Source organism: Herpailurus yagouaroundi, unplaced genomic scaffold, assembly GCF_014898765.1.
Source record: "Herpailurus yagouaroundi ecotype Mexico unplaced genomic scaffold, PumYag 198, whole genome shotgun sequence".
In the NCBI taxonomy this organism is placed as follows: domain Eukaryota; kingdom Metazoa; phylum Chordata; class Mammalia; order Carnivora; family Felidae; genus Herpailurus; species Herpailurus yagouaroundi.
In genome coordinates, this window is record NW_024412429.1 from 32,054,044 (window position 1) to 32,081,394 (window position 27,351).

Here is a 27,351-nt window from a genome sequence, read left to right on the forward strand (position 1 = left end):
ATTTTTTTTTTTAAAATTTTTTTTTTGCAAAAAAACCAATTTTTATATTATTTTATTATAAAAAAAAAAGAAAAAAAAAAAAAAAAAAAAAAAAAAAAAAGAAATGTCCATTTTTCTATGAAGCACATCATATGACTTTCCATACGACATCAAATTCAATATCGCTTTATGAACCTTAGAAAATGCAGTCCCTAATACCTGACTTTTAATATATACATATAATGTTATTTCTAAGATGTTTTTACCTTACTTACATAGGTTGGTAAAGTCTCTTTTTCCCCATCTACCAGTCATATCTGCGGCCCAAACATTTCTTTCCAAAAGAGGAATTAAGGCCAAGCAAGACAAAGAATTTGCTGATATACATATGTCACCCTAAGAATTTTCCTTACAAAGTCTCCACACCCAATTTAATTACTTCCCTACTGTAAAAACACTTTCCATCTACATTTATTCTAATCTTTTCATATCCAAAACCAACACACTATAAAGCTAGCTAAATAAATGAATTATATTAGCTTTACGTTCCAAGTGAGGCAGCACTTTATAAGGCAGCGGGTCTCCAGCTTGCATGCATTTTATGCTGATGCAGTATTTCATTTGGAGCTCAGTTCTTTTCTTTAGATTTGTTTACAGTAGAATTATCTAGCCCCAGGCTTTAAATCTCAATCTGTATCAATCTCTCTCTCTCCTTTCTCTTGGTCTCTGTTTCTCTGTCTCTTTCTCTCTCTCACACATACACACAGGAGAGGGAGAGACAGAAAGAGAATACAGAAAGGTTTGTGGTTCCTAATAAGCACAAAAGAATGTGCCATATATGTATATTGCTAAAGCAACGCTGCCTAGTGTCTGTAATAAAGACATTTTGGTATGTGTGTGTGTGGGTTTTAATAGGTGATAAAAAGTGAACTTCAGTACATGTATATAATAAATACTATTTTTGGCATTCTTGGATTTGTTGACTATTCGGTAAGTTACTGTAGCCTGTGCAGAATGATATTTTGCATATTTTTATTCTCTTGGTGTTCCATCACTGCATTAACTAAGTGCCAGTTTTGGTACTCCAATACCTCATACCCATGAACAAATACAGAATTCAAGAATAGTCATGTCTGTATGTTACGGACGTTTCTAGGGTGTGGAAATTGTCTCCTGCACCAGAAGTTAGGAGAGGAGACCAGTCAAGATCAAAATGTGTAGGCAACCTTGAACCAGTAAATGATCCTCAGTCATCTTGAAGGTATTTTAGTAAGTAAGGACTGCTTGTTTGATTTTCATGTTAAAAGCTTTCGAGTCATTAGATACTGATTTGCCTAATTTTACCTATTTATATTACAAATCGGGAAACTTTTTAGAAGCAGCTAATTTGTGGCAACCACTTCCTTGTTTCCAGGAAGTACAGATAGCTTTCAATTAATATACATTATACATTATATTTTATATGCTAATATAATAATTATAAAATAATATATGTAAATAGTGTTTTAAAAATAACCCTTATTTACCTTAAAAACAATATTGTACTTTTAAGGCCTTATAAGCCAGGATTTGACAGATAAAAAAAAAAAAAAAAAAAAAAAAAGAATGATCTAATTCTGGTTTAAATACACTGAGCTACAAATTCTGATTTTCCTCTGTTACTGAAAACAATTGTGAAGAAAATTAGTTTGGTGGCTTTCTGCTTATTTAAAACTTATCTTAGCATAACACGAGGTCCAAAAATCCTGAGTGGACTTATCGGTAAAACATTTTCATATGAGATATTAAGAAGGATGATGATATTGCTGTTTTTTTCCTACTAAGCCTTAAGATCAGCTTTGCAAAAATTATCTAATTACTTAAATAACAAGCCCTAGGTAGGTCACTCAGGAAGGTCAGCAAAATGACTAGAAAGGAAATGCTCACAAAGTTGAGTTTGGGCCTTTCTCTCTCTCCATGAGCCCTGGAATTACTCTGCTCTGTAGGAAAAACTGGAATGGTTCATCCATTTCTTCAGGCTCCAACAAGGTAAAAACTCTTTGGTTATATTTTGATCCCTAATTATAAAGGACAAAGGTCAAAATGCCAAAGAACACATGTCAAAAAGTCCTCTATCCTGTTATGTACTCTTGGTGGTCCAGAAGAAAAGACCGTTTATAACCATTTTAATATAATAGGTCTAGGAATTAATTATAGGAATATCACACTGCATAAAACAGAGCTAGTGTTACTCAAACTGAAAAGGTACTGTACATAATATATACTGGTTCTCCAAAAAGAATATACGGTGGCCGTTAACTTTTTACCTACTGTATTAGAGCAATAAAATCACTACTTACATCATGCATTGAAGCAAGTAGGACAAAATAAATGAGACCCGTCTCACCATTAAATACAAATTTCTTGACGCAATAAGCTAGTTTGTATCATCAATATCGTATTCTGGATATGTTTATTATTGTACTGGTACCTACAATACTTTTCTTTCTCCATTTAACATTCAAGCCTGGATTTGAAGTGAACACATGTAGGCCTGAAAACATCTGTTGGGTATCTGGACCAAACACACAGACAATTACACGGTGCTAAATTCCTGTAGGCAATGGTCTGAGCACTTTGTTGCATCATTTCTACAGGCTCCAAATGACCAAAAAGAGAATGCCAAGTCGATTTTGATTTTTCCAATTTGAGAGCATTCTCAAAATCTAGCAGCGTTTTATTGAAAAAAAAATATTGTAGTTCTACTGGTAAACACAGATTTTTTTTAAAGCTGTGGAATCTCTGGAAGAATTTCAGATGTGAAAATACATTATAAGAAAAGATAAGAAAGAAAAAGGAAGCTGAACTCAAATAATGAATGTGAAGGGACGGTGTTTTCCAGTGTTTCTAGAGCCGTCTCTACTATTGTTCTTTAAAGGTGACTTCAATCAGAATCCTTTTTATTCATGTTACGATTAATGGTACCCTTGCCAATATGAAATGTAGCTTGCATAAAGAAAAGTTCTTTGGACCTCAATGCTTCAAATCACAGTTGCATCTGGAGTATAACATCTGACTAGTTCTCCAAAATTGCCATTTCCCTTAGTGGAGTCTTGACTTCTATCTTACAGTACCTGGAATTCTGAGGTTCTGAAGCATCTGATTCTGTGCACGTTTTCTTTACCTGTAAGAAAAGAAAAGAGCGCGAGTTATTCTCCTGTGAAAATACAACTTCCCCGCTCAGGTTCGCACACTTGTTAAAGTGGACACAGCCCTGCCCACCGAGATCTCCATAGAATAATCTCCACATTTTACAAGGGCAGCATGCGGGGCTAAATAGTGTAGTTCATTATTATCCCATGATCAGCTGCCAACGGCACTTCCCTCGACTCCGTAAGTATGTAAAATGTTCAGTCAAAATGGCTTGGGACTAGCTTAACTAGGAACAAAGAAACCAAAGAACCAGGTTTCCCACTTAGGAACAAGAAAGCCATACTGTTCTCAATTCACTGAGAAATGTTTTTCCAATTGATATCACTTCTGTCCCCTACCACAGTGCACAATAATAAACACCAGGTTCTGGGGCAAAGTATGGTGTTAGCTAAAACATTCACATATTAATTTTCATTTTCTCAATCCGGTGGCTGTATGTTTTCTATATTTCTCAGCATATCAATTAAGTTCCAGCATTGCTCACAGACTTCTCACATATAGTTGCAGTATATTTTGCAGGCTATATTTCAACTTTGCGGTTTTTAGCCCACAAAAGGTAAAGAACGAAAATGACTTTTGCTTCCAGGACTTGCTACCCATTTCTGGACAACAGTGGGTGCTACATTCTCTAAAAGAGGGTAAAGCAAAAATCCATGGTCTTTCATAATTTAACTTCAAGCACAGATATTTTATTCAACTACTACGGACTTCACGGTATATTATATGCAAAGTAGACTCTATTTCAGAAATTTTTTTGCTTTCATTGCTAAGCCAAGGCATGTTCATGATCTGGGAAATCAATTCTTTTTCTTGCTTGATTAACCACGCTCTCTTTTGCATCCTGCGTACACATTTACACAATATGAAACTAAAACCGTTGAGCAAAGAGGTTATCCTTCCTTTCCTATCATAAAACATTTTCTATGCTCTTGACACAGAACTCAGCACGATGAGGTAAAGAAATGCTTTCAAGATTAATTAAAGAAGAGTTAAAAAAAGGAATACTTTTCTTAAAATATAAAATTTACTATGAAACCCACATAAAGTCTTATGTCCACTAACACTTGTCGAAACAATTTTTTTTTTTTAAAGGGAAGGCCACCAGAACAAAAAAACCTTTATTTCCCACTGGTTCCTTCCCATGATTCCTCACCAGAAACTACACGAGTTGTCCAGGGAGTATGCAGAAATCACCTCAAAGTCAATGTTATTTTCCTCAAGACTATGCTGACTGGACTTTGCACCTGGCTGAAGAAGTTCCAGACCATCCTAGCGAACTACACATACACTCCCAAGAGTCAGAACCAGATGACTTCCTGTAGTTTAATAAACAAAGAATTTTTTTTAATACCCATGGCTTTCTAAGACCGCGTTCTCCAAATAATTAACCGTACAGTTCTGATGTTTTAAAATTTATCCTCAAAGTGGTAATTATAACGGCAGGGAACACATCTACTGATTACTTACTATCTAGTACCCACTGAGTCTCAGATTCAGAGCTAACAATACATATGTGATGAAAGACTGAAGTACATACAGACGGTCTTTGTCAATACATACTGTTACAGCTGTAAATTCCCCAAAGTGATTTTTTTTTTTTCAGGTTTCATTCATTTGTTCCTGGTCAAATGGGGGAAGAGTTAATACTCGGAATCCTGCCGTGTGAAACGCCTATGCAGTGTTAGGACTGCAGTATGAAAGGTCTACGCATGCTATGGGTGCTCACAGAACAACCTACCCCAGCCAAAGGAAGATGGGGACAGTAACGACGGAAGTGACTTCTCAACTGAGTCCTAAAAGATAACGTCTTCCAAGACTGTTTGGAGAAAGATATTTCAACATCATGGGATATGCCAGAGGCATCCTATTATAAAGACCTTATATATGGCAAAGAATTCAGAATTTAATCTTTGAATTGAACACTTCTAAAAGAATACGTTTTAGAGATGATGTAGAAGATAGTGTGGAAGGGGGACAAGGTGAGGGCTGAAGAGACTAACGCAACAGGAGAGAAAGTTTAAGTTCTATGAAAACAGTGATGGCATCGACCTTGCACATCACTACATCCCTCGCCTTGAGCAGACGCTCCCTGTTATGGTCTGAATGCTTGCGTCCCCCCCACCCAGAAAGCATATGTTGAAATCGCAACCCCCTGGGATGAAGTGGGGCTTTTGGGAGGTACTTAGGTCATCAGGTGGAGCCTTTATGAATGGGATTGATGCTCTCATGAAGGAGACCCCACAGAGCTCCCTAACCTTTCCACCGTGTGTGGACAAAGTGAGAAAGCACTGGCTGTGAACCACAAAAGCAGGCTGTCACCACATGACCATGCTAGTACCTTGTTCTTAGACCGCCAGCACCCAAAACGGACAGAAATAAGTTTCTGTTGTTTATAAACTACCCAGTCTGTGGTATATTTTGTTATGGCAGCTCAAATGGACTCACACACTCCCCAAATCCTGGCTTACTAAGTGGATCACATTCAATCCATTGGTGAGAGATGGTGAAGACCTAAATTGAGAGCCATGAGGACAGAGTTGAGAGGATGTTTCTGGCAGATATTTCTGAGACAGAATTGACAGAATCCGGTTACTGATTGAAGCAAAGTAGAAAGAAGAACATGATCTCATCTTTTAACCTGTCCTTGAAAAGACATTTTAATAATGCCAAAGAACAACAAAGATGTTAACTTGTAACTTTTGTTAAATACTTCAAAGCCCTGTTATTTCTGAACCGATAGAGAAAAAAGTTAAATGAATCATTACAAAACTTACGTCTATTGTGTCTTGATCACAGAACTAGGGGGAAAAGAGATAGTTTTATCTAAACATGAACACACTCTCCCATCTGAGAGATCAACAACGCTTCATTAAATGGTGGCTGCTAAAGTAGATACGCTATTGGAGAAAGGATATCCTTACAAAATCTATTCTGTCGCCAAGATCACCAATTTAGTTTTGAATTTGTTTCTGAACAAAGTTGAAACAAGGAGGCCAAGAAATGAGGCAGAATTTCATGCCCATTATTTAAATCCAAATCCTAGTTTTCATAAGACACACAAGGAGGTGGGCAAAAACATGCCAAGAAGAAAAAAATGAATAGTGTTAAATGCATTTAATAGGCTGCACTAATGTGAATTTTAACCCTACTTAACATTATGAAAGTACATGTAGAATCAAAGCGAAATGAAAAAAGAATTACAAGCTTATTTTAAGAAAATAACTATTTAGTATGTAATTAACATAAAAATATCAAAACACTAACTTTTTAGGATGAATGAATGAATAACAGCTAAAAGTTCTAAATTTTTATTATATATGAGGCACAATGCTTAGCTAGATACTATTTTTCCCCAGTTCATAGAGGATAACACTGAGAACCAGAAAGGTTAACCTGCAAGCAAGCTGTGTAGTAAACTTCAAATCCAGATATATGAAGGCATTTTAATCAGTACGCTAAGAACCTAAAATTCATAAATATACAACCTAAAATGTTTAAAATGAAGTTCAAAACATCTTGCCATTTACAAGTTCAATTTTTACTAATTCATAATAATGATAATCGCTGCCATTTATTAAGCAATTATTTTTTTTTTCTACTCACTACGCTGGACTATGTATATGTGTAATCTCATTTAATCTATGAAGACAGGTATGATGGGCACACCGTTAGTGTTCACAAATGAGAACACGAAGGGCTCAAAGAGGTTAAACCACCTGTCCAATGTCCCACAGCTAGCACTAACAGAGGTGGAATTAGAACTGAAGCCTATACATCAAGCCTTTCTCTCTCTCTCCTAGGCCAGATGTGCCACTTGTTTTTATTAGGTGTTTTAAAAACTAAGAGTTGAAACTAACATCCCATGGAAAAATGTTTAAAGAGCCTACTAGTTATCTCTGAAATACGGTAACCGTTGAAGGAATCTTTTAAACTGGACTACTGAAGTTACCTGTTTTTACCAAGCACTGGTAACATTTCAAGTCCATATATGCGAAGTGAAATGGAGTTTTGAAGAAATTATCCAAATACCTCTAGCACCTAGCCATGTTACCAACACCCCACCCACTGCAAAAAAAGGGCTACCGTGAGAAACGACCTTTGTGCTTTTGTTGGTGTTTTTCGTCTGAAATAAACAGGATCTGTTCATTCAACAGAGCTTTCCTGAATGCCTTGGGTATTCTAGGTACCGCTGTAGGCATGGAGATGAACCAGACCTGAGCAGTCCAACAGAGCAGCCACTAGCCACGAGTGGCTTTTTTTTTTTTTTTTAAGTTTATTTATTTTGAGAGACAGAGAGAGAGAGAAAGAGAGACAGAAAACGTGACCGGGGGTAAGGGGGCAGGTAAGGGGGCAGGACCCGTGAGGTCCTGAGCTGAAATCAAGAATCAGATGCTTCACCGAGTGAGCCAACGCAGGCACCCCTATGTGTGGCTATTAAGAACCTGTAAGGAACCTAGTGTAAACTAAGATGTGCTGTAAACATAAAAGGCACACAGGATTTCAAAGAGTCAGCAAGAAAAACATGTAAAATATCTCAATATTTTTATATTGAGAAATGAAATATTTGAGATATAAGAGGTTAATAAAATAATTTCCCTTGTTTCTATTTTTCGAATGCAGCTACTAGAAAATTTAAAATACATATACAGCTTACACCCTATTTCTGTTGAATAAAACTGACTCAGACCAACAAAAACCTGCCTGGTGATCATGCATTCTAATGGGGAAGACATTCAGTACATCTGTAAACAAGTAAAAAAAGAATATAATGTCAGAGCTAAGTGCCAAGAGAAAATAAGGCAGATTAAAGGAATAGAGAACACTGGTCAATAATATTACCGTAGTTAGAAAATCATAAAAGTAGTTCTAATTCACAATACCATTCATCCTTCAAGTTTTTTAAGGCGGTATGTATATAAGTAACATAAATTGTACTTTTTAAATGAATTATAAAGAATGTAGGATTTGTTGAGAGAGTAATTAATATTGCCAACGTCTGGAAAATATATGTAGAATGTATCATGTATAGAATGTTTTGCATCATGATTATCATATTCAAGTATAAAAATCACCTTAAATTTTTAAACATTTTCTAGCCACTAGGTGCTTTGAGAAGGTTACAATCTTTTCAAGAGAAACAGAATTAACTCATTTAAAAAAAATTGCAAAGAAGAACAAGTTTCTTTTATCCTATCCATCGTCTTCTAAACAGCTGGAACCAATTATTCCAATTATTTTCTACTTAATCTTGCTATTTATAAATCCTGAAACATTAAAGATAATAAAAAAAAATAAAACATGGAATAATGGATGATGACATTTTCAAAAGACCTCTTCTGTAATTTCATTTTGTTTGGAAATGAACTTTAATGACTAAGTCTTAGGATATATTATACAGTGATAATAAAGGATCAGTTCTGCAATTATACTCCAATAATTTCATCCAAAGATGAAAATTTCAGAGATGAAAGTTTGCTGATGTAATGAAACTCATTACGCATATTTTTACGGGTGGTATATAAGACAGTCTTTATTTCTTCACTGAACTGTGTAGGAAATATAACGTAAATTAGATTTACATGCAGTATGTTTAAGGAACAAAATGGATTAAAAGACAGAAAAATAAAATTTGTTTTCCAAATGCAAATTATACTATAGATCATTGCATGGAAATTCTTTGTGAACACAGAAAGTGACACAGGATTATTGTCCACCACAAAAATTCAGGTTGCCAACTTTGGTTGTATTTCAAATATAAATACTCTAAATGCAAAAGTGACTTCTGTTCATAAGGAAACAATATTTGTACAAATACTGTAAAGTATCAATGCCGAGAGTCTGTACACTTTATAAGATGTGTTTTTTTATGACTGGATTGGATACAGTTGTAAATAGTTGCCTAATAAAGAAGTATAGGTATCTAACCTCACTTCCTTTATATTCTGACTTAGTGAAAATAAGAAGCTTCCTGAAATATCAAGTGTTATGTGTCACTTTTCATTATTTTCTAATACTTAGAAGTTGGAATATCTGAATTCCAAATTACATAATGGAATGAAAAAGTATTTTCTTATAATTATTCCAGCTGTATCCTAGGAATGTAACTTATGTTTTCATTAAACACATTTTATTTATTTTTTAATGTTTATTTATTTTTGACAGAGGGAGAGACAGAGTGTGAGCGGGGGAGGGGCAGAGAGAGAGGGAGACACAGAATCCAAAGCAGGCTCCAGGCTCTGACCTGTTAGCACAGTGCCTGATGTGGGGCTCGAACTCAGGAACTAGGAGACCATGACTTGAGCTGAAGTCAGATGCCCAACCAGCTGAGCCACCCAGGCGCCTTCATTAAATACATTTTAATTAGATGACCCTTTTTAAAATGTTTAATTTTTTTCATTTAGTTGAACCAGCTGACATTGAGTTTGAAGGGTTTCTTCAGATCATCTTATTCTCAAGTTAGTAACATTAAATAAATATGAATTAAAATTTGTCCTTTTTAAAATTTTACTCCAGAATGCACACAGTAACAAAACTGACAAAATAGAAAAGTAGGTATATGAATTAACTTTTAAAAATTGAGCCAAAATAATAATAGTTGGAGTATTCAACAAAATATATAATTTTTACTATGGAGGCTTTGCCAAAAATTATTCTAATATTTATTTACTTGGAATAGTCGAACAGAATGTATGTTCACTTTGTAAATATAATATTTACAAGTTAATACCACTCTAGAACTTAGCATGGGATGTACACTTTAATGAGATAATCTATGATTATTTGTGCTGCAGAGTAAATGTAATTTATGTTGAGAAGATAAGCACAGAATTGCTATTCTAATAGTCCCATACAGATACAAACTTAGACATTAGCTAAACCAGCTTCAACTAAAATGTCTTCACATTCTTCAACCGGACTTATTCCACATTTTTATACAGGTTACAATTCATTTTTTGACTTCTAAAAACTTAAAGTATAAAAAAAACTTTGGAACACAAAGTTGTCACATAGAGTTTTTAAAAAATATACCTGTTTTTTTATGCCCATACAAATTGAGAGATAATGAAATGAATGAAATGAAATGAAATGAAATGAAATGAAATGAAATGAAATGAAATGCCATTTGCCAAACAGTGGCCAAAACATCAATGGCTTGGAGATAGATTTTATAAAAATCTAATTATGAAATAATCTAAATCTACTTTTTATAAAGTGTCATTCTTTCTCAGAAACAAAAACTTTGCTGCTCTAAAATTCATAGATTTCTGAAATCATTTTCATGGAGTTAGGAAAGTTTCTTTAGTCTTCCCTTTTCTTAGTAAATCCCTTTTCCACCTCTTTATCATTGCTTCCCCAAGTTCTCCCTTGTAACACCAACTATCATTTCCCCAAAGACCACACTATTTATTTATTACAAAAGTGAGTGAAGTCTACTACAAAACTGGAAGTCTATATCCACCTCAGAGAAAAAGTGCCATATCCTTTCTTTAAATGCGATACATAGATAAAGTACAAAGAAACAATCGAATATTCCATTTTTAACTGCAACAGTAAACAAAATAAACACATACACTAAGAATAGGAGGGTTAGAAGGTTAAGAAGTAAAAATCCACAACCAAAAACCTGAAGTAGAAATTATTTTACCCCTCTAGTATTGGACGGTCATGGGCAAGATTTCACTTGATTTCTGGCCTTGAAAGCAGGGGGCCTTCCAGGACCCAGGTTTGGGGGAGGGAGGTTATACAAAATCACCCACCAGGGAGGAATTATATTTAAAAGTAAAAAAATCTTATGGGCTATAACTCTTCATCAACTACAACTGTCACAATAGTATTCACATTATTTGAGAGTTCACTGCAAGGTTGGATAGATTTAAAAAGCAACTTAGTAACAATGACTCAGGGAAACAAAGCATAATTATATATGTACAGCATAGAAATATTAAATCAAATGTCAAACCTCATATGCTTTTAGAGTTTGGAAGCACATTTTCTCCTTAATTATGCCATAGTCCTTTGTCACCTGCCATAAACTCTACATACACTGTATGAAATACCCAGGAAAATTTCAAACTCCTTCTAAAGGTATGTTTTTTGATTATTACCCAATAGGGACTATATCAAAGGTAACAAAGTACTTAAAATGCCACAAAAGGAACCATAAGATGCCTTAATGTATCAGGTTACAGCACATATGAAAGTTTTTTCCCCTCCAGGTTTGGAAACAAGACTAGATTGATTGTTCAACGATGATACTTTGCCTAAATATGATAGATGAGTCTTAAAAGGGAATTTTTTGTCTTACAAACGTTGATTATAAACATCTAAGAGATATTTATCTTGGTCTCCTCTATACATTTTGTTTACATGTTTCTTTGCAGTCATGGGTGTCACAAGGCAGATAGTATTAAAACAACAAAAAGGCAAAGTAGAATTATCAATTCCAAACCAAGAACTAGTAATCAACGAGCATAACGTTAATTTGGTAGAAGCCACTGCAATCGAATTCAAATTGCTGACTCTATGGTACATTTTCTCAATAAGCCAGGATAGAACAATTCTACTGATACTAAATATAAAAATCTTAGCCTTAGATTTCCCTCTGTTCAAGATTTATGAATTCACACAAATAATGCTTTAAAAATAATCTTAGAATTCACCCTATTTCCCTAGATGGAGAAGTCTTGCTAATGTTTTTGGCAACGTCTTCTACATCTTTCTGCGGTCATTCCCCACCCCCCACCCTTTTCTTAGATATTGGAATGTTTTGGCCACAAGGTTAAGAAACACTTCCCCATTTATCATGACCTGCCAAGCACATCAGGCCCCTAGACAACGCAGCCCTTTACCACTTAACAAATTCAGCTCATCTTAGCCATGAGACTTCAAAAGAATTTGGCCACAGGCATAGATTAGCTATCATTTGTTTTGCAGCATAAATATCAATCATTGTGTAACACACTCTAGTGCACCTAACGTCATCTGCCTGTTAGGTATAGCTGATAACTAACCTTTTCGACTTGAATGATAACTAACACAGAGATAATCCAGTCTATTGATATATAATTGTAGAATAGATAGGCAATCATTTTAGTAAAAGCTTCTGTTAAAATCTTAGTTTGAAACGTATAAACTGTAAAAGATATTTTGAGTTAGTACATAAAGACTTTCCTAATATGCCCAAAGGTATCATAATAACTTAAAGAAAATTGATGCAACCTTTAACTTTAAAAACAAATTAATAGATAGAACATATGCGATAAAATGTTAAAGGCGATTTTAATTTGAACAGCATATATCTGTAAATTAATTTTAAGATTAATGCACGCATGATGTAAATATACTTCTTGTACAGTATATTGATAAAGAGTTCTATTTTCAAATTGTGTAAATTTTAAATTCTTGATCTCCCATAAAATGAAAACGTTTTTTATAAAGAGAAAATCTTGGGATGTTGGCATCAAGCTTTTTATTTTTTACTTAAACTGTACACACTAATAAAAAAAATATACTGTGTGGCATGATTCATTTTAATCATATATTTTTTACAACATTTTGGCAACGTTTTTCCGTTTTGAAATTGAAAGTAGTTTTCTATTAAAGCCATCTTGTATAACCATTTTTATAAAAAGCTTATAAATCACCTTTCCTTAAGTTTTAATCTTAAAATGAAATTCCTCCTTAGCAGAATTCATAAAACACAGACTGTAACATAATTTCCACACTGAAAAACACAAATTATGTGATTTCTGTCTGAGTAGATTTTCTATCGAATTAAATGAACATTTTAATTACTTGCAGGCTAAGAGCATGAGACAAAACAGTTTCGTGTGAAACATATTTCACACGTACAAATATGTGATAAGAAATATTCTCATTAACTGCGTAATTTCAAATAAAAACTAAGCAATTTATTGTAAGTCTTTTTTAAATGTAGAAGTTCATGCCTTAGATGGAAGTGAAATTTAGTCAGGTAACTTCACAACTTCTGTGGTCTTAAATATTAATGTATCATAAGGAATGGAGAACAATCTATGGTCTCAAAGTAAAATGGAACCACACCGTGGTTAAACTCAAGGGTTAAAGAGGAAAGGAATTATAGATTAGGGCTATCTGTAGTGAAGGTCTCATTCTAGGTAAACCTAATAAATAATTGAAATGTACTTACGATTTTTTCCTCTTTGACCTCAATTAAAATGGCTCTGTGAGAGCAGGTTCTAAGGACAATTTATCCTGGTTTCCTCAATACACACTTATGAAGTCATCTGGCTTTTGTATTTCTTCAACAGCTGTATTACCTTCAAAATTGGCTTGCACCATTTCCCCAAAGCAAAATGTAAGTCTGCCCTGGACACCCACAACCACCTTCCTTCTGCGGGTGGCTGCGAGCTTGAAAAGTCAGATCGTGTAATTTTCAAAATTTTAACAACAGTAATTTTATAAAGGACTTAAGAGGAAGAGAGAGAAAAATCAAAGTAGAGATTTTTTTAAATTGCCTTTTCTCTGTTGTCCTTTTGCTCTCTCTCCCTCCCTCCTGCCCTGCCTCTCTCCTTCCTTCCCTCCCTCTCCCTGAGAAGTTATAACACAAAGCATTATAGATTATTGGTATCTGTTTCTGTCGCCATTTTGGTAAGTAATAGTTTAGTAGTGTAGAAAATTTTGGTGAAAAACGAACACTCAAAAGGCAAACTAAGGTAGGATAACATCATTGTTCAATTAGACGGGGTTTCAGAAAATAGTAACTGCAATCAAGAAAAGAAGCAGGAAACCGGATAGCGTGGACTGATGCTCAGTAGACCCTGGAAACCAAACTGGAAAACTTATTGGCTGTGATAATTCATTCTCTCTTTCTTCAAACAGGTTCCCTAAACAATCTAATTCTGGCAGTAAATCAGGGGCCACAGACACTTGGAGGACATTTTCTCCTCCTGAATTGTGTTTTTCTCACAAGAATAATAAAACAGGACTAACAGAGCAAGGCTTTCCTCGGTGGTCTTGAGTGAAAGAATTCTTTTAGATTTCGGAAGGATGGTGACAATTTACCCACATTTTAGTCCCTTGATGCAGCAGACACAGCAATTCACGCTCTTTCTTCATGAGATTTGAAGACACAAAAATATATGTAAATAATCTAAACCAAAGCACACCAAATGCTTCCACATCAAGGTTCTAAATCAAAGTATCTCCTCAGCTGCACATCCAAATGAAGGCAAAACCAACTAGAAACTTAAGATTTTTTTTTAAAGAAGTTAAAATTAAACCTAATTTTACTAGTAGTGTTTTAGGGAAAAAAGCAGAAAACAAAATCCCATACAGAAAAATATTTGCTCTCTTAAAAAATACAAAAACCTGTATCGTCGACATGACTACATCTGAAATCTAATGAAAAATCCAAATTCAGCATACAATTTCAAAACAAAAATAATTATCCAGAAAAAAATGGCCGTTCCTCTAAATAGATGGTATTAAATTTTTTAAAAATCCTACAGCATCCACCTATAAGGGAAACTCCTCAAAGTCAACTAGTAACGTTTTCTCATGAAATCTCATCTATTAATTATCAATTACTGCTTCGCCTGCATTTCTCCCAGCATTAACAAAATGTAATTAAGTTTCAAGTAGTAAAAATAAAAGATATTTAAAAGTTTCAGCATGTACAGATTAGGGATTTTCTCTATATTGATCTGCTTGCTCAATTTTATGTATATTTCTTCTATCATCCTTATGCTAAAACTGAGAAAAATCCAAATTACTGTAATTAACATTTTTCTCTGAGATAGAACTGCCTATACTTACACGGATGGCTTACCACATAATATAATAGCAGTTATAATGTTTCAATCAAAAGCTAAACACAACTTACCTCATTTAAAGTCCCCAAACCTGAAACTAAATCCAGTTTTACTTGGAAGTAAGGTGTGTGTGTGTGTGTGCATGTGTGTGTGTGTGTATGAAGTTCAACAGCCAGTAAATTCCACTCTCCAGTGTGAGTAGAATGAAACCCGGTTGGAGGATTACACAATACTCTGAAAGGCTTACAGTCTCTAACCAACATCCAGGTAGCCTTAAAAACACCTTGCTCTGGAATGAACCCTTCGGGCCCCAGAGGCAGTGCAGTTATTCAGGGTAACTAGGAGGACACCTGGTGAGTAAACACTCCTGGCTCCAGCCGATGGTTTTCCACGCCCTTCTGTTTATGGTAAGATGACGTACCATCACAGGTCACCCCCATGGACAGTGCCCGTCTCTCAGTGGGCACAGATGAGAAGTACAGTATTGATTCTGACTCCCAGGCCGCCAAGCTGCAATCCTTGTGACCATTCAGAGCCCACTGGTATAGCTACTCGAAGAGTTAAATCCCTGTGCTAAGTTTTCTGAAAGCAAATTTTACTTTAATTTCTTTTAAAGCAAAATATTTCAGGAGAAGAAATGCCTCATGACAAGTTAAGCACTGGTACTCATTAAAATAAGGATTAAATGAAGACTGGTACTCAATGTCCCAAACCCAACATTTTCGGTTTGTTCATTTTTGGGTTTTTGTTTTTTGGTTTTTGGTTTTTGGTTTTTTTAGATGAGGAAGAAGTCCTGTAAATTTTTACTTTCATTATTACATTTCTCCAGGAAGTACAACATTTTCTTCTTCCCTTACACACAAGTATGTTGACAAAGTGGGAAAATAATTACAGGTATTTTTATGTAATTCATTTTTTATGTATTTTTATGTAAGGTATGGGAAGGGCTGATCACAATTATAAATATTCACACCGAGGTTATCATTTTATGTAAAATGTCTTCTAAAATAAAGCCATTTATGTTTAAAAGGAAGAGATCTATTAAGTTCTAATAAAATGAAAAGACAGCTAAATTCAAGAGATAAAGATAATGCAATTAAGTCCATTCTCTGGCACTGAAACTCCCTTTGTAATTAAAAAAAAAAAAAGAATTGTTTTCTTTAAAGAAAACAATGTTATGAAAGTTCCATCCCTTCACCCTTTAAAAATGTATCTCGCCGATCTCGAAAGACTAAGCTCATTTGTTAAGTTCCTCCTACAATATTTCAATTTGGCATTTACAGGCATTATGGGAATTACCGCCTCCAATTTATCTACATAATTCTGGGATGATTTCTTCCATTTTTCTCCATCTTTACAGCGGGGCTCGAAATGATACACTGAGGCAAAGGGCTCAAGATAGAGACTGACAGCCGACGAATAGACAGCTCAATCTGAGTGGTTCGTAGAGCCAGTATTCCTTGCAGTCATTTTCGTTTTCAAGGAGGAATTGAGTGAAAAGCCATTACCTACTTCAGGTTTGGGCAGCAGTGCGGAAACCCCAGTGCCCTCAGGAACTGAGGACGGCGCTGTCTTCCCACGGTGCTGGCTGCTCTCGCTGCAGTGGCTGAGAAACTGGAGAAGCACAAGCAATCCACCTGCAGCAGCACTGGTTCAGCCCAGGTTTTGATGCCACTACAGTATTTACTTGACACAGAGCTGACTGGGCCTATTAGAGTTCATAAAAGGCGCTGATTAGGGGCCCCTGGGTGGCTCAGTCGGTCCAGCGTCCGACTTCAGCTCAGGGCATGATCTCACGGTTCGTGGGTTCGAGCCCCTCGTCGGGCTCTGTGCTGACAGCTTGCAGCCTGTTTTGGGTTCTGTGTCCCTCGCTCTCTGCCCCTGACCCACGCATGCTCTGTCTGTCTGTCTCTCTCTCAAAAATAAATAAACACTACAAAAATTACAACAAATAAATAAAATGTGCTGACTACTTATTTTAGAGGCCCCGTTTTGACAGATTCAGTTCTTTGTTCCCAGTATGGTTGGATCAATGAAAGTAATATCATCTTCGCAGCCAGTGCTTAAGTAGTTTAGAGCTTCTTGAGTATTGTGGCATAAATTAGAGTTTTCAATCTCCACGGAATATGCTTCTGAAATGACCGCTCTCTTAACTCTCTTAAGGGCCTGCAGTCATTTGGTATTTTCTAAAGTCTGAAGAACGCAAGAAACATTCATTGAAGCAAAATCTGTGTCTGTTCTTGTTACAAGAGAGACCCAATGAACCACGGCTAAAGCCCTAAGAAGGACAAAATAAGTTCTTCGTGAATTAAAGAAGGCTGGCTCGATAGGGGGCAGTGAGAAAGGGTTCAATTAGCAACTTTTGATGAAAACTTTATAAATAAGGGAACTACAAACATGAAAAAAAAATGTCATTTGTAGTTACAACTCCTTTTTTTTTTTTTTTTAAGTAGGCTCTGTGCCCAGCGTGGAGCCCTATGCAGGGCTTGAACTCACGACCCTGAGAGATCAAGACCGGAGCTGAGATGGAGAATCAGATGCTTAAACAGAATGAGCCACGCAGGCGCCCTTGCAACGCTTAAAGAGTACAAATAGCTACAATCTTTCTGATGAAAAATGTAATCTTTATCTCAGCTTACATTAAGGCATCAAAGTGTTCCTAGAATCATAAAAGCAAATGGTATACCATTACTTTACATTGTTTAAACTGAGGAGGGAAATTACATTGATGGGTTTTTAATAACATTTATGAACAGAGATTGTTGAGATGCTCTTCCATCCCCAATGCACCTCTACCAAGTAGTTAAAGGAACTGGAACAAAGAGACAAACCAATCTTTCTAAGCATCCATTCCCCCTCCCGTGAAGCAAAGATTTCCATCGCAGAGTGTCAATGGTATAGTAGCTATTTTTTCAATGTGAACCACCTATTTTTGAGACTTTATCTATCCATTATACTTCGTTTAATAATTGTTTTCATTACCCACAGTTAAAATCAAGCAGATAGCTGTCAATCAATGCAATTATTATGCAATACCCTGTAGGTACAAAGGAATTAATAAAATAGCCCAAATCAAAGGAACTAGAGATCTTTAAAAGCCAGTAGAGCCTTCTCATGGGTAAATATTTGGTTTCCCTTTTATTTTAAAATATTGAAAATGGCGCTTCGATCTCCAACGACTACCTTTCAGTGACTTAAAGGGCAATCGGTGAGGACCTGTCCCATGTTCTGATAAACGTGAAACTATCAGGAACCACTGACAGTCAATGCATTACCACAGTGACTTGCACAGTGCTCCTGCCGCACTGCTATTTAACGCACGGATATCTTTCAAAGTTATATGTAGAATGAGATTAAGATTAGTCAGTCATAACAACCCTTAGGTTTGGCAGAAATCACACCAATTTTTTTTAAATCTAGAAAATAGATTGGGGCCTGCCACTTAATGGAGTGCATTCTTCACATTTGGAATGTGAATACTCGCTCTCCATAAAAATCTTAGCACAGGGCAGGTGTTTCTGGGCTCCCTGTTCTTTATTTCTTCCCCATTCAATGGCATCATGTTTTGTACATCGTCTAGTAATCTATCAAACACCTCCCTCTCCAAAGTTATAAAATATCTCCAGGTCCTTTTATAACATTTCTCTTCATTAATATCTAATTCAATATAAGACAGCTTTATGAGAAGTTCCAAGAAAACATGTTAAAAATCAAGGGATAAAACAGAGCCAACATGGGGAAACAAAATAAAAACAAAACAAAACCAAAAGTGCAATCATATAATTCTGACAACAACTGAAAAATCATAGAGAGAGAAAAGAAAAACAATTTAGAATGTCTGTAGGTATGATAAATTCCCAAATTGCTGGTTTGAAAAAGCCCATATGGAATCAAAACTAAACAGCCACCACAAACTATAACTACCTCCTTAGCTAGGTCACTGATGTGGTATCTACATTGGAATATAGAATCCAATATCTAGGAGTCTATTTTAAAACAAACAGTAAATTATGTCCATGCCATTATAGAATAAATGCCAAATAATAATCAATGCAGTAATTATATTTGCCATTTGATTAATCTTCTTTCTTTTTCTGTTAAGGCTGTCAACCTCCACTATATTCAAGAGCCACGTGGGTAGTTTCGAGTGAAGCTAGTCAAGTGGAGGTTGGGCTATTGGCAAAGCGCATGGCCTTCCCTAAACCGTTCAAATTCTGTACTTCCTCCCTAGACAATCACTCACGCATTTTCAGGTCTTAAATGCCATCTGTATGCTGTAGATTCACAAATTTTCGTCACCTCCTGAGATCCATCATCTGGCTTCCAAACTCTCATTCTCCTAATTTATATCTCTCTATAAAGATCTCACGGCCGTATCAAACTTTTATATGCCCACTGCTAGTCTCTATTACTACTCTGCCAATCCTACCTTTACTGTCCCAAATTTTCCATATAAATAAAGCTGGAGTCACTGGGTCCTCCCTTTTCCTCAAACTCTGTATCTAAATTCACCTATGCAGCAGAATTAGACCAGCCTGAAGAACTAACCTCAACCCTGTTCCCCACAGTGTTAGACCAAATCAGCTGGACAAATTTCATAAACCACTGAAGTCAACCTTTAGAGAGCCAAGTGGCTTTATCCTTAAGTTTCTGTATTGACCTTCCCACCTAGTATTCAGACATCGATGAGTCCGACAAGAGGAACTCGAGGGCAAATCCGATATCCTTAATAACCCTGGCCAGTGACTGGAGACTGGGCTGAATATCACCAGGATCAAGGTGACAGTGCTCATTACTTCAGCTAAAATAGGAAATAAATTTCATACCACGTTTTCTAATTAAAGATAGAGATAATAAGGGCCCACAGGATACACACGAATAATGAGTCAGCTACCCCTCCATCAAACTTCTCTGAGTGACCAAGCGCAGCTTTATTTTGGATAGAGTTCCACATCTGGCAGGTATATGATCCATGGTCCTTAAATACTTGAACGTCTCTTATGACATCCCTAACATAAAAGTTCTAAACAAAGTACAGTTCTAAGATACATACAAAGCCCCCAGAAAGAAAGTGGTTTTTCCAATACTGGGGGCCCCATCAGCTGGGGACACACAGGTGGGTGGTGCCTCCAGTGTGATTTCTAGGTCAGTTAGTAGGCCATAAGGTTCCCAGTTGAGGGGCACCTGGGTGGCACAGTCAGTTAAGCGTCTGACTCTTGATCTCAGTTCAGGTCACGATCTCATGGTTCGTGGGTTCAAGCCCTGCCTGGGGCTCTATGCTGATGGTGCAGAGCCTGCTTGGGATTCTGTCTCTCCTTCTCTCTGCTCCTCCCCCACTGTGCTCAACGTAAATACATAAACTTAAAAATAAATAAATAAATAAAAAAGATTCCCAGCTCAGCTTCAATAACTGAGTCTAGTTTTGGGGGCTAGTTATCTCAAACTCTGTTTATCCATACCACTAATTCGTGGCATTTATTTGTTGCATGTAGTGAACAACAGCTATGGAAATGATAGGGAAGACATCTAAATGTGTTCATATGTTTTTTTCATGGGGTAGAGGAATTGGGCCACCTTCTGCTGTTGTTGATAAACTCCTTGGTGAGGTAAAGGGAAATGGTGCTCAAATCACGTCAGAGCCATCTGCCAGGGGATAGCAGAGCCAAAAGTCACTTAAATGCAAGGTGTTTCTAACAGTGTGGGGGAGCCACACTAGGGCAGTTTCCTTCAAGAGGAAGGTTCCAAGAATGGCTGTGAAAGACAAACAAAACCACTGATGTTTATTAAATCACTGTACTTCTCAGGTCTAAGGTTTTCTATCCACAGATTCAGTCACCGCCTTTCTTTCTCTTATCACCATAAAATCATGTGTCATGTTCAAGTAGTTCCAATTTCACCTTTTTCTAATCATTCCCTACTTACACAGACCTTTCATCCAGAAAGGTCAAGAGCAAGAGGGCCAAGGCCATTTTTATAAAACTTACAGAGGCCCAAGAGGTCCACTCTATGGAGAATCAGCAAGTAGTTCACTCAATTAAGTGATCAATGTCATTATGAGCTAGGACGATTCAATCCAACAGGACATTTCAAGGGGCTGAACCAGATTAAGTCTGAATCCTCTCTTCCCCCTCTGACCAGGTTGCCACCCAAAGCGTGTACCAAAGAGGATGATCTGGGGTTGCTATCAGGGAAAAGACAGACATCACATGTAGGAATGATCAGGATGATATCCCAAATCTTCAAAATACAAAGTTTGATATAACCTCTCACCCCTTCCATCCTCATCATAACTCAGGAAGTGAGCAAGAGACGATCCATAACTGGAGCCGGGTGGATTCAGTAACCAAAGTGTCTTACTAATAATGTATGTGGACCAGGGGAGGTCAGAGAGGAAGAGTTATAAATCTTTTGACTTAATTTTAAGGAGGCTGTTCCAGCATTCAACAATATAAAATGTTTGTGGATGACAGGGCGCAGAGAAGGGCCACTGAATACCCTCCTATCGGTCTTGGCTTCTGTGACAGAAGAGGCACCACTGTCAGACTTATACAGATTAATTTCAAGGGCCACAATGGTGCAGCTATAGTTGGCTGATTGGAACAGAACAGCAAAGCCATAACCTGAAAACCTGTCAACAGCAGTGAGGTACCAGTGACATCCCAAGAGGGGATCCAATGCAATCAATCTGTTAGGAACGGCAGGAGTAAACCACTATAAAATGTGTCTTCCTTCACTGAGACAAACAGGCCAACTGTTAGCAGGAGTTACAGTTTTCCATGCCAGTCACCTCCACATGGAAACACAGAGTGCTTTACCTCCCAGCAGTCTTTGGCCGTGGGTCTACTGCCTGTCTGGTACAGTAATGAATCGAGGCAGCAATGGCAAAAGTCTGGGTGCAAACGGAACCAGCAGCTCGATTCCAGTTGGTTCTTATCAGAGAATAGGCCCTTACCATAAACCTCTTCATGAATGACCCTGACAGCTTAACCATTTCCATAGCCTGTGACCCCCAAGAGGAATGGTTTCAATCTGCCAGGTGGTAGTTTTTCAAGTGGCAAAGCAAACAAATACATCATTGGCAACATTCCCAGAGACAGTAAATACATAAAAAAGATTGATCAAGGGGAGTATTGGCCAGTACTGTAAGAACTGCCTTGGATTCTGCACACCGAGCAGAGACAATATCCATTTTCTGCATAGCTGACGATGAACCTGAATAGTCACAGCAGCCCAAACCTAACTGAATTCTATTTCAATTTAGCCCATCCATCAGTGAACAGGGCCCAGGCATTTAAAGGAACCTCCTGTGAGTCAGGAGATCAAGTTTTCCCTAAAGGGAGAGATGCCACTTTTCCATGTGAGGTTAAGATGTTGCTGGTGTCAAGCTGGCTTCATTCCTGATAATACCATTGCCATGTGACAATCCAGACTTGCTGGGCCTTTCCTACCCTGTTACTCACTGAGTATGAACTGATATACTCCTGAGTGTGAATATCAGACTGAAGAGTTACAAGGCCTCCACAGGCCGTGTCTAACTCCAAAGAACTGTACCCGGTGTCCACATCTGGGATGTGGTACCACCCCATGGAGGTTGTTTCCTTTTGCAGAAGCTTCAAACAGCCAAGTCAAGGCGAACATGAAGCTCAAAAGAGGTCATTAGGCTTGTGGAGTCCCCAAAGTACTAGTGCCTCCGCACATATAGCTCTTTAAGATCAGAAGAATCCCCTCTAGATTTTATAAGCATTCACAGGATAATCATGTAGAATTCAGTAATGGATGTCACAACAAGAAGACACTGGTGGCCCATGGGACCCACCAACAAAGGCTATTAGTTTCCTTCCCCTACTGCAAACCCTGCTCAAGCCACATGAGCTGAATTCAGGTATCCCTTACTTCCCTGGACGGATAGGTTGGTGCATTGGGCATTTGCATATAATATGGCTATAAAAGTTTAAGTTCCTCCTCTCCCCAGAGTTCCCCGCCCCCCACGTTACATGTTTTTTTTTAACCCACATTTGGGTGGGTTAAGTAATTAATTTTGGTCCTCCAGGATAGGGCGAAACTTAGCCTCATCACTGTTTTGTTTTGTTTTGTTTTTCATTAAAGAAGCTGAAATTGGGGTAGAGGGGTGGGGAGAGATCTCAGGGCACAGAGAAGAACAGCTCCATGTCAGTAAAATGAGATGCATTTAATTTCAGTTTTGACTGGCAGCAGGCTCAGGACTCAAGCAAATGAACATCTAATATTTTCAGTTCGTGCGGCGCTCTGTATTGAGCAGCAAGAGTGTTCTCACTGAATTCATATCAGTTTGGGGAATCCCTACTTAGCAGCCATAACCACTCTGGCTGTGGCCCGGGCATTTGCTCAGACTTGATTTGCATAGGAGCGATTGTTTTTATTTAAACAATTTATTAAAAAATTTATTAAAAAATAAAACTCTTATTTAAAGAGTCCCTTTTAACCGAGGGCGTTTACTGCCTTATTATTGTGAGAACCTCTCTAAAGTGCTCTCCCTATTTTGACGTAAGAATGAAAAAAGGATGACTGCAGGGATGTGTTGAGATTTCTTGGGGTAGTTTCTCATTTCCCAACAGATCACCTTCATCAGAGCTCCAGGGCAGCAAAAGTCCCAGTACTAGTCAATACCTCATCGATGGTTCTCCACCGGAGCTTTTTGGGAAATCTCCCCAGGAGGGACAAAGTTCCCTTATAGCAGCCCAGACCTATTGCAAGAACTCTAAGACCTTTCACTGTTTCCTGATGGATGTAAGACGGACTACAGGGGAGATGAGACATAAAAGGACCGGGTCTTGCCATTTTACACAAGTTTTATACACCCCACACCTTCCTCTTTCAGGTGAACCACCAAAGTTCTAGTCATTTGCTTTGCTAGTGCCCATATGGCTTTGAATTTCCCTCCTTCGTGCTTCGCCTATGAAGTTATTAACTGTTGTCTGGAGAGGGTCAAAAACCTCCTCCAGACGAGGATGGGTAGCCGTACTACTTGTCACAATGGGTGAATCTGAAGCTCACACTGAGATTGGTGAGTAAGTCCCCATGCCTAGACTAGGGTTAGGGACAACCAGCGTACCTTTCAGGCAGCTGACTTTGAACCCACTTCCAGGTACTTGGATTACAACCACCTCTCTAATTCATCATCATTAACTGGCAATAAAATAGAGAACCGTTTATTCCCCAGATGCCCAAATAAGCTGGTCAACGTGTTCACTAATAATGTCCATGGATTTCTTTCCAGTCCTATTAATTGCCCATGAAGTCCTTATCCTTTCTCTTTCATAAAGCTATGTCTCTATCAGTATCCCTACATCATCACTAAAACTGTCAAAAATTATGAAGGATCTTGAGTTTTACTCTATTTACAAGCTAATAAGTTAGCCTGTCACAATTTCACAGATGCAGACAGAATATACAAGACTTCTGGGTCAGATTTTAAGGCCTTTATTACTCACGGCAATAGGGGAAGCCAGAATATCAGCATTTTCTTGTGACAGTTCCTGAGTTCCAATTTCTACAGGGTGATACGACATTCGCACACACAATGGGTTGCATTACAGCAAAACAACCCAGAGCTTAGGGAACCCAAATCTTTTATGATGGTCAGCAAACATGCTGCCCTTTGCTACAGAGGAATGTGTTTTATTTTATAGGCAAATATTCCCAAAGTAAAATCAACTCTGCAATTAGAAATAATTATACATCCCTGCCTGGTCTATTGAGACAACAAAATGTTGGGAGACACACAGTTTCACTCCCAGACATCATTAATGCCTCAACTATCTAACCCTGAAACCTCACAACTTCCTCTATCAGGAAAAGATGAAACAAGGACCAAACAAGGGTCAAAAATTGCTTCCTAACAGTCAGAAAAAATATCAAAGTCTATACACATGCATTCCTGAAACTATATTAAACTTTTTTTTTTTTTTTTTTTTTTTTTTTTGGGGGGGGGGGAGGGGGAGGGAAAGGGGGGGGGAAAGAGAGAGAGACTGAATCTTAAGAAGGCTCCAGTCAGTGAGAGGCCAGTATGGGGCTTGGGATCATGCCTGAGCTAAAATTAAGAGTTGGACACTCAACTAACTGAGCCACCCAGGTGCCCTCTTGGACACCTGTTAACAGGACAGTTCAATGGACTCTTACTCAGAGGCTATTTACTACTACTTTGTACATGCCTAAGAAACTAAATATGCTAATTTCTATATTGTAGCTCCTTAACAAATATAAAAGAAAGGGAAAAGAATAGCTGACATTGAGTGAGAAAAGTAACTCAACCCCGAAGAAAACAGAAAATTATGAACCCAACAGAAGAATCCAAAAGGCATTCACATAAGAACACAACCAGCCTTCCACACTCCAACGGCCTCTTAGGGTTTCAGTTCATTAACTGATTGCACTATGATGACCTTGGCCATCAGGAAAATATGAAAACGTTCAGCCAGGAGATTTTCACAGGAGGAAGATCGCAGGACAAGGTGTCAGAGACTAGAACTTCCATCTAAACGACTGGCAAAGTAACCTTGGGTAAGTCATCGTCCTTAACTCACAGTGTCTGTATTTGTCAAACTAACAAAAACAAAAACAAAACAACAACAACAAAAAACAATGTCTTACCTACATTGCCTTGAGCTATCTTCTACAATGTCCTTTATAAGCGGTACAGGACTCTGAATCTTGGGTCAGACAATTCTTCTCCATGAAACCGTACTCCAGTCGCCATGGATTTCTGTCATTTTCTTGAAAGCCAGAAGGTCCTTTTTCCTGCCAAGGCCTCTCATCCACGTGTCCAGTGCCTGGAATCCCCTCCCCCCATTCTGTAAGTCTGACGGTCTCTCACCCTTCAGATCTCAGCTTAAATTTCACTTTCTCAGAGAGAAAAAGGTCTCGGAGAGACCTTTCTTGATCACTCAATCTAAGACAGTTTTGCCCTGTTCATTCCTGTAGCCCTTTCTCATTTTCCTTCTTTGTGCTTATCATAATTTGTATGTGTTTGTTTGTTTTTACCTAATTCCTGTCTCCCTATTAGGTCACAGATTTCGCAAAAACCGGACCTATGTTTTTCCTTCAGTTTATATACAAGGCCTAGCAGAACGCACAGCATAGAATAGCACTCTACAAAATTTTTAACTACTGAATGAATGAATATGTCAATATAAGGCCATAGTATCTGTGCATTTTAAGAAGCTAATATAAGTGAAATTATTTTTGGAAAAAGGCCCAATCAAAATAGTTCAACTAGAGAAGCATTCGGCACTTTAAATAGGCAGAACCTAGGGTATCTGAAAAAAACAAACAACTCCTTTCCACTGTGAGTTACAAGTAGCATAAATAGGACTCTGTACATGCATTTTCCAGTGGAAAAAAAGAGTTTTTAAGAATCACCTACTCATGATCTCATTTGATCTTGTGAGACAGTTATTATCTTAATTCCACAAAGAAGGATCATTGAAAATTCAGATATTTAGCAACTTCCTCATGATCACAATAATAATAATCAAATTCAAATTCAAGTCCTTTGATACAAGTCCAGTACCCCCTCCAGAGCACTGTGCTACCTCTGCTTTAACGGGAAGGCTCTGGTCAAAGGATGAAATACAAACATTTTGGTTTCTTACTATCAAATTAGTTTCAGACCAGTGACTTCTGCTGTGCTGAAGCAAGAGCTTCAATAAAATTAACAGTGAATCAACAGAAGCTATGAAGTTATCAGTGGGGTTCACCTTCGGGTTTGTTTTACCTTTAACATTTGCTTTAATTCAAACCATATGGAAAGGAAAATATTATGGAGTAGCAAGACTTAGTAATACTTCAGGCAAACTGGGCTCTACTGATATGTGTATAAAATATACATAATATGTGCATGTGTACATACACACACACACACATATAACTATTGGTCCTGAATATAATATACAAATACATAATAAATATAAGTTATATAGATATGATATACACATTATTGTCCCCCAAATATCAATAAGCCATACCATAGTATGAAATCTATGCCCCAAGCAAAACTATCAAAAAGACGCCTTTACTCTCTCCTTAATTACAAAACAAACAACCAACAACCCCAATGATGAAGAGCCCCGTTTTGTGTGAAGGCATCGTCAGAGAAAGATGTGTTAATAAGAAAACAGCTGCTTCTGTTAAATACAGTGAACAAACTGAGGGTTGATTTGGGGGGGAGGTAGAGGGGAAAACGGGTGATGGGCATTGAGGAGGGCACTTGTGGAGATGAGCACTGGGTGTGGTACGTAAGAGATGAATCACGGGAATCTACCCCCAAAACCAAAAGCACACTGCATACGCTGTATGTTAGCCAATTTGACAATAAATTATATTTAAAACAATAATAAATAAATAGGAATTT

The 27,351-nt window shown here is 37.3% G+C and overlaps 1 protein-coding gene across 15 annotated transcripts in view; it reads right to left on the reverse strand.

Annotated features, from left to right (window-relative positions):
• The window catches only part of EYA4 (EYA transcriptional coactivator and phosphatase 4), a 316,035-nt gene that overhangs the window by 128,152 nt on the left and 160,532 nt on the right, over positions 1–27,351 (reverse strand). For all 15 annotated transcript variants that reach the window (XM_040449144.1, XM_040449156.1, XM_040449155.1 and 12 more), the window contains one exon: positions 3,093–3,142. In XM_040449144.1, the coding sequence (XP_040305078.1) occupies positions 3,093–3,142 (50 nt within the window). The remainder of the gene's footprint in view (positions 1–3,092; positions 3,143–27,351) is intronic.